Here is an 8,940-nt window from a genome sequence, read left to right on the forward strand (position 1 = left end):
ACTTTGGTGAACTTCTAGATCACGCTTTTCCCCCAAAAGTTGAGGAGGCTCAGCATTTTATCACTGGAGATCCTCAGTTTTCGGTTACCCTAAGGTTTCACTATAACTTAATTGTAATAAAGAAAATCACAACTCAGTAGCAGTAAGGACTTGAACAATGTAAAAAACAAAATCAGACTCTTAATTTCAAATTTTAAAGTGAGAACTTCTCCCTGTAGAAGCAACAAGATTGTTAATAGCATGTACAACTCAATACTGAGTTCTTACTATGTGCCAAGTACAGTGCACAATTTATGTACATAAACATATTGTTTGGGGGAGCACATCTATTTTTAAAAAGACTGGACATAAGTAAATAGAAATGCAGCAGAAACAGGAGAAACTCAGACCACACCTTAATTTTTGAAGGCTAGGTTTCAAAGTATGTAGATAGCACGACATTAAAAAGCTGACTGAATTTAAGAAGAGCACCAGAGCTGACACTAAGGAATTACAGACTTTCAGTAGAAAGTCACTAGAAATAAAGTCATGTAGTTGCTTTAAAAAACATTTAGGAAGCAATGGCTTGAAGATGATGAATCATCTTCATTTCCATTTTCTAACCTATCTAAAAAATTTTTTCAAAATACTGAATCAGTATGTTCAAACGTAGGGAAATCTAGACACATCACCTAAGAGTCAGTATTAAATGACTCGCTTTTTTTTTTTTTTTTTAACAAAAGGCACTGTGATTCAACTTTTTCCCCCAAAATAGATTCCCCTAAAATCCATTTAAGTAAGAAATTTAAACATTTAGAGGCGATAAAGGAACTTAAAATACCCTTCTTTTAAAAAACTGGGCGAAGGGTAAAATGACGTTTTTATTGACTTTACGTTACCAAAGAAAGTGGAAAATAGTGGAAGGTGCGCTATTTACTCAAAGCACGGCACTTGAATCGGCTTCTACAGTAAAGCAACCCTGCCAGACTCCAGCAGATGGAGAGTTGTTTGCCTGAAGCCTATCAAGTTCAAGTGCTGACCAGAAATACCTGCCTCGCTCTTGAAGTCCCTGATCTAAATGACTTTCTTTAAAGGAATTCTTCGAATAGGATTCCCGATCTTAGAAAAAAAAAAAAAAGCTCTATCAAAAGCTGCCACACACCGCATCCCTCTCTCCACTCTGCACCTTCGGTTTCAAACACGACCAACCCTTCTCTAGGGCAACGGATGAGGTAGTTCTACACAAACGCAGACAACACATCGCCTCGGTACCCACAGGAGGACCCCCATAAAATCCTTAATTCTTGCTAAAGAAAATTCCGAGCCAGATCTACCATCAATATCGTCAAATCTCTCCCCTTTGGCTCCAGAAGCGAAAGGTACCTGTGGAGTACGCGCTGCGCAGCAAAGAAGGCACAGCTCCAACCTCGCGTCCTCTATCCCCTTTTTGTTCCCTCGCAGTCCTCCCTCCCCGGGCAGAACTTGAGCGGAGCACTTGGCTCCCTCATCTGCCATCAACCGGCGCCAGGAGGATCGCGCTTCCGGGAGATGCGGAGCTCCGAGGCTGAGCGCTGCGTCTGGCGCGCTGCAGCCGCTCGGCGCCGCCAGGTGCTCGCTGGCTCGCGCCTCTCGCGCCGCGCGGGGCCCTCGCTGGGTCCCCGCTCAGGGTTCCCGCGAGGAGCTGTCGCACCACATTTTGCTACCTGTTTCCTGCCCCTCACCCCGAATGAACTGCACTCCCGTCCGGCCACGGCAAGTCCGGAAGTCTTAAGGCAATTCGGGGGAATCCTTCGCTCCAGCAAGCGCGGCTCGGCGCACACACTTGTCTGCCAAGTCCTACCCCTTCCCTGCCCACAACCTCCCGTGCCATTCCCCCGCCAGGGACTGCGTGGGGCCGGTACCATTCTCCTCATGGGGCGGACTCCGGAAGGGCAGCAACTCCACCTCCTCCTCCTCCGCGGCCTGTAGCCATCTATCGGGAAGCGTCTCCGGAGTCGGCAGCAGAGGCCGCCGGACAAGGACAGCCCAGGGAAATCCTCTCAGAACTAACTCAGCTGCGGCGCTAGCAGCAGAAGCCGAGTCTTTCATAATTGTGCGACCAACTCCTCCGGGTGACCCGCCACAGGGACGCGCCCGCGCCCGCCTCCGCCGGCGACGGGGCTGGAGACAGACCACGTGAGAGGCGCGTCGTGTGCGTCGCCGCCCGCCCGCCCGCCGGGTCACGTGAAGGGCGCGCGTTCCCTCCTTCCAGGCAGCCCTCCCGGCGCGCCGCGCGCAGGCGCTGGGCACTAGCGTCCGGAGCCCCGCCGCCCGGGTTTCCCGGGATGGGTGGGGTGTCCGCCCCAGATCGCCATCGGATTCCAGGGCAGGGCTTGCACAAACCTCTGTCTCTGCTCCGGGAATGAAGCGTGAAGCGGTAGTTGAGGGTTAAGGTTCCAGGCCTCTGGGGTGCAGTCTGGAGGTGCTTCGCGCGCTCCTCTGTGCTGACTGAGCCTGGCCTCTGGCTATGCTCTCAAGCCTCGTTTTCCCAGCCCTTTGTTCCTCAGCGGGGACAGAGGCCTTAAATAGTACTCTCCTCGTACAAAATGCAAAATCATCTTACCCCAAAACATGTGCTTCCTCTAATATCCCGTTTCTGCCGGCAAAAATTGCGCCGTCTCTAACTTTGGGCACCATCCTTTCCCTCGAGAGATACCCCCCGCAGACACCCGCGCCCCGCACGCCTTAACTAAAAACTGTGGGTCGTTGGCGGGTCTAATACGTGCCTCTCTGTCTATACTTTTCCTTTGTTATCTATGCCTGCCCAGGTTTGACTGTTAGTGATAGTTCAGTAAATGTTGCTTTCCACACATCACATTCATGCTCCCCCAAAACGTCCAGTTCCTTCACTTCAAGAGCCCCCACCTCTGCCCTGGCGGGGGTGTCTCAGCTGGCTGAGCATCTTGGGTGCACCGAAGGTTGCTGGTTGGATTCCCAGCCAGGGCACATGCCCGGCTGCAGGGCTCGATGGCCAGTAGGGGGCGTGCAGAAGGCAGCTGATGTTCCCTCTCTCACCAATGTTTCTCTCTCTCCCTCTCCTTCTCCTTCTCTCTCTCAAAATCAATAGTCTTTTAAAAAAAAAAAAAAGGAGTTCCTCCCCCTGACCTTCTGTGACCTCACTCTTATCTTTATTGGGATATTTGGAAAGCTTGGAGGCAACAGAATGTGAATTAAGCCTTGGGGGAAGAATTGGAAAGGCATGTGTAAAAGAAGGATGTTCCAGACAAGGAGAACATTCCAAAGCGGGAGGCATGACCTCATCATATCAACCTTTCTAAGTGATATTACTGGGTCCCCCGTAAGTAACCCAAGCAGCCTCTTCCCTAGGTGTAGCTTAAGGATGACCCTGGCCCTAGCTGGTTTGGCTCAGTGGTTAGAGAGGCGGCCTGCCGACTGAAGGCTCTGCGGTTCCATTCCCGCCCAGGGCAAGTACCTTGGTTGCAGGCTTGTTCCCCGGCCCTGATCAGGGCTCATGCAGGAGGCAGCCAATGGATGGTTCTCTCTCTCTCTCTCCCCCCGTTTTGGGACAGTATGGATGGACCTGGAGAATATTATGCTGAGCAAAATAAGCCAGGCAGAGAAAGACAAACATCACATGATCTCACTTATATGTGGAACCTAAAGAACTTGATAAACTGATGAACAAAATAGATTCAGTAACATGAAAACATGGATCAGACTGATGAATCTCAGAGGGAAGGTGGGGATGGAGGGGGATGGGGAGAGATTAACCAAAGAATTTATATGCATATATGCATAACCCAAGAACACAGACAATAGTGTGGTGAGGGACTGGGGGGCATGGGGGTGTGTGTGGAAGGAGTGGAAGGGGTCAATGGGGAGAAAAAGAGGACATCTGTAATATTTTGAACAATAAGAAAAAGAAAAAAAATATATGTCCTCGAGTGAGGATTAAAAAAAAAGATCCTTAAATTTCTCTGTACTTATAACCCTTCAGTGTCTCTTGTTCTTAAGTCAAATAGCTCAGTGTCTGACCCTATTTTAGTTTTCCAGTTTTATCTCTAGTCACTTCTCCTATCCTACTTTCTATCTCTTTCAAATACCTGTTATCATGACTCAACTTGTAAGTACCTTCATTCAAGAAATTTTTTATCACAGCATTATTTATAATAGCCAAGATATGGAAGCAACCTAGGTGTTCATATATATAATGGAATATTACTCAGCAATAAAAAAAAATGAAATCTTGCCATTTTGGACAACATGGATGGACTTAGAGGATATTTCACTAAATGAAATAAATCAGACAGAGAAAAACACTATTTTTCACTTATGTGTGTGTGGGGGGAAAAAGAACAAATAAAGCAAAACAAAAGCAAACTCATGGAAACAGAGATCAAAATGATGGTTGCCAGAGAGTGAAGAGGGGCAGCAGGGATGGGTAAAAAGGTGAAGGATAATATAGTCAATAATGTGAAAAGTTTGCATGGTGACAGATAAGTACTAGACTTAGTGAGTTGGTCACATTGTGAAGTATATAAATATGACTCACTATATTGTACATCTGTAAATACTATATTTTATACCAATTATACTTAAATAAAAGTATTTTTAAAAACAAAAAAAATTATAAAACACTAAAAATAAAATTATCTTCTTCCTCAAAAAAAAAAATTTTTTTTTTACTCTCTCCCCAAGCACACCAAATCTGGGTTAGGTACACCTCCTATATGTTCCCTTTACCCACTCTATATTCCTTTACAGCATTTCAAATCTCACTAGACCCTAACACCAACTTACTTGCCAACCCCCTCACCTCTTACCACTAAATCTCATAATCTCATCAATCTTATTCACAAATGTATCCTACCTTGATGGCATATATGTAGGAGTCATTCAATAATATTTATTGAAGAAAAAATAAACCCTCTGATAGGCCAGAATCTGAAGATGTAACTTATTCTGGCATGCAGAGTTTCATGTCAGATTAAGATAAGGTGCTGTTCATACGTAACAGAGAGTTGCAGGAAGCATAGCAGAATGTGGAAGTCTGTGTTCCCATAGCATATTGTTTAATCAATCAGCCATCCATTTATTCATATTTGCTGAACATCTACTGTTGATAACACAGTGTGCTCTAGGTCACTCCCTTGCATGGAACAGGCCTTTTGCTACTGTTTGTGCCTCTTTCCTGAAACATTTTGTTCCAAACCTGATCAACTACATTGGCATTAGCTTTTAAATGTCTGATTCCCTACTGCATGTGGTATGTAGGAACAATTAACTATGAGATGTCCCATAAGAAAGTAGAAATGAGAGAAATATGAAAGAAAATTGCCCATATAAAATCAATTCTTTAAACATCAATTTCCTTAATACTATCCATATCCATTGGAAAGTCTTGGTATATCATTATGGGAACATACCCCAGTTTGAGGACCACTGCCTTAGAACAGTAACTCTGATTACCCCTGTGATGGTTAACTTTATGTCAACTTGACTGGGACATGGGGTGCCCAGATTAAACATTATTTCTGGGGTTGTCTGTGATGCGTTTCTGGATGAGATTAGCATTTGGTGCGTGGATATTTTCTCCATTGCTTTTCAGAGAAAGTGGAAGGGGGAGAGAGAGAGAGAAACATCAATGTGAGAGCAACACATCAATTGGTTGCGTCCTCTGCACACACCCCACCAGGGCCAGGGATCAAGCCTGCAGCTGAGATACATGCCCTTGGCCATAATTGAACCCAGGATTCTTCAGTCTGCAGACCAATGCCCTAACCACTGAGCCAAACCAGCTAGAGCAAGATTAGCATTTGAAATGGTGAACTAAGTAAGGCAGGTTGTCCTCCCCAATGCGGATGGGGCATCATCCAATCCACTGAGGGCCTGAATAGAAAAAAAAAGGTGAGGGCCTGACTGCTGAGCTGAGACATCAGTCCTCTCTCGCCTTTGGCTAGGAATTACACTGTCAGCCCTCTGATTCATCAGAACTACACCACCAGCATTCCTGTGTCTCCAGCTTGCAGACAGTAGACAGTGGGACTTCCTTCTCAGAGTGTATAATGCATGAACCAATTTTTGTAATAAATCATATATATACATTCACACACACACACACACATATATGCATATATACCTATGTATCTCAGTTCTTTTCTCTGGAAAATTCTGACTAATAGAAACTTTCTTCCATCTTAATGTTTTAATCTACTGATATATGCATAACTTTGTTGCAGAGAATTATAATAGTGTGGTCAGTAAAAGATTTTCAAGTAATTTTTTTATCCTGATAAAATTATATAGGGACAATTGAAATTTTAAATTAATGGCATTTGTATTAGCACCAAAAATGAAATACTTAGGTATAAATCTAAAAAACATATACAAAGTTCATATGAGGAAAACTACAAAACTGATGAAAAATCAAAGAAGCTCTAAATAAATGGAGAGATACTCCAACTACATGGATAGGAAGACTCAATATTGTCAAGATACCAGTTCTTCCCAACTTGATCTATATATGCAACACAATCCCAATAAAAATCCCAGCAAGTTATTTTGTGGATATCAACAAACTGATTCTAAAGTTTATATGGAGCAGTCAAAGGCCCAGAATAGTCAACAATATCCAGAAGAGGAATGACATGATATTATCCATCTTCAAAACTTACTAAAAAGCTATAGTAATAAAGACAACATGATTTTGATGAAAGAATAGGCAAAGAGATCAATGGAGCAGAATGGAGAGCCTAGAAATAGATCCATACAAATATAGTTAAGTGATCTTTGACAAAGGAGCAAAAGTGTTTCAATGGATAAAGGACAGCCTTTCCAACAAATGCTACTAGAACAACTGGACATCCACATGGACAAGAAAATGAATCTAGACACAGATCATATACCTTTCACAAAAATAAACTCAAAATAGAACATAAAACTAAAAGCAAAACATAAAACTCCTAGAACATAGCAGAAGAAAATGTAGGCAACCTTGAGTTTGACTATGACTTTTTACAGAGAACACCAAAAGTATGCTCAAGGAAGGAAAAAATAGTAAGTTGCACTTAATTAAAATGAAAAACTTCTGCTCTATAAAAGATACTGTTAAGGGAATAAAAAGATGAGCCCCAGACTGGAAGAAAATATTTGCAAAAAACATATCTGATAAAGGCCTGATATCCAAAATATACAAAAAAATCTTAAAAATCAACAATAAGAAAACAATCCAATTTAAAAATATTAAGATTAAAATATCTGAAGAGAAGTCCAAAGATTTGAATAGACATCTCACTGAAGAGGACCTATAGATGTCAAATAAGCATATGAAAAGAGGTTCAACATCATGTGTGAACAGAAAATTGCAAATAAGACAGTAAGTTACCAGAATGGCAAAAATTCAAAATACCTATAACACTAAATGTTGGCAAGAATGTGGCAGCAACAGGACCTCTCATTCACTGCTGGTGGGAATATAAAATAGTACTGGACACTTTGAAAGGCAGTATGACAGTTTCTTTCAAAACTGAACACACTCTTTCAATATGATCTAGCAATTGTGCTTCTTGATATTTACCCAGATGAGCAGAAATCTTATGTCCACATAAAAACCTGCACATGTATATTAATAGCGGCCTTATACATAATTGCCAAAATTTGAAGCAACCAAGGTGTCCTTCAATAAGTGGATAAACAAACTATGGTACATCCACACAATGGAATATTATTTTGTGATAAAAAGAAATGAGCTATTATGCCATGAAAAGACATGGAAGAACCTTCAATGAATATTGCTAAGTGAAAGAAGCCAATCTGAAAGGCTACACTACTGTTGATTGCCACTGCATGACATTTTGGAAAAAGCAAAACTATGGCAGCATTAAAAAGATCTGTGGTAGCCGGGGGTTCGGGAGGAGGGGGGAATGGTGAACAGGTGGAGCACAGCGTATTTTTAAGGCAGTGAAACTGTCATATATGATAGTGTAATGTGGACAGGTCATTACACATTTGTCAAAACCCAAAGAGTATACAACACAAAGACTAAATCCTAATGTAAACTATGAACTTTAGTTAATAATGTATCAATATTGGCTCATCAATTGTGACAAATGTACCACACAAATGCAAGATATTAATAACTGGGGAAACTGAATGGGAGACGTGAGGGGGGTTTATGGAACTTTCTGCACTTTTTGCTCAGTTTTCTTGTAAATGTGAAACTGCTCTAAAAATAAAGTCTATTAATAATAAAAATGAGGAAAGTAGACTAAATTTAAAGTTAAGGACCAAAAAAAAAAAAGAACATAAAATTTCCTATTTTTGAAAGAGTTTGTTAACTCTCTTAAATGATGATGGGTATAAAATCATTATAATATTTAAATTCCAAGCACTGAAATTCATATTTTAAATTTTCTAAATTTGCAATATTCTGGTAATTATATTTATTGCCAATATTTAAAAATATGATGAAAAATATATGAGTTACATAGTTTTTTACATTGATTTTTTTTTTATTGAGATATAATTGACATATAACATTATATTAGTTTTAGGTGTACAACATAATGATTCAGTATATGTATATGTGATCATTACAATAAGTCTAGTTAACATCCATTTATCCAATGTAATTTTCAAAATTATTTTAGGTGGTATGCAAACAGAAATGTTTGAGGACCATCTTTCCAAGGTCTTTTTACTGTTTTGGAAGAAGGTAGAGATAATCATAGTATTTTAGACTTCAAGTTTCATAATATTAAAAAATTAAGAACCATGAGAATAGAAATAGATTCTAAAACTCCCAGACATTAGAGAGGAGAAATGGATTTTTAAAAAAAAAACAAACAAAAAAACCCTCAATCAATCCCAAAAACATCAGTGATTAGCTTCACAATTTCTCCTTTCATTTTGTAATTTAAATGTTAACAAATATAATAACGCTTGGTGTTTCATTTACAGTTA

At 41.0% G+C, this 8,940-nt stretch overlaps 1 protein-coding gene across 5 annotated transcripts in view; it reads right to left on the reverse strand.

Annotated features, from left to right (window-relative positions):
- The window catches only part of TRPM7 (transient receptor potential cation channel subfamily M member 7), a 97,827-nt gene extending 95,635 nt beyond the window's left edge, over window positions 1-2,192 (reverse strand). For 2 of the 5 annotated variants that reach the window (XM_081146996.1, XM_081146998.1), the window contains exon 1: window positions 1,881-2,192. In XM_081146996.1, coding sequence (XP_081003122.1) covers window positions 1,881-1,892 — 12 coding nt within the window. In that variant the 5' untranslated portion in view covers window positions 1,893-2,192. The remainder of the gene's footprint in view (window positions 1-1,880) is intronic. The other 3 variants (XR_013999533.1, XM_081146997.1, XM_081146999.1) reach the window with 3 other exon arrangements.
- Between the last annotated feature and the right edge of the window lie 6,748 nt (window positions 2,193-8,940).

This window comes from Miniopterus schreibersii (genome assembly GCF_964146895.1).
Source record: "Miniopterus schreibersii genome assembly, chromosome: 1".
NCBI lineage: Eukaryota > Metazoa > Chordata > Mammalia > Chiroptera > Miniopteridae > Miniopterus > Miniopterus schreibersii.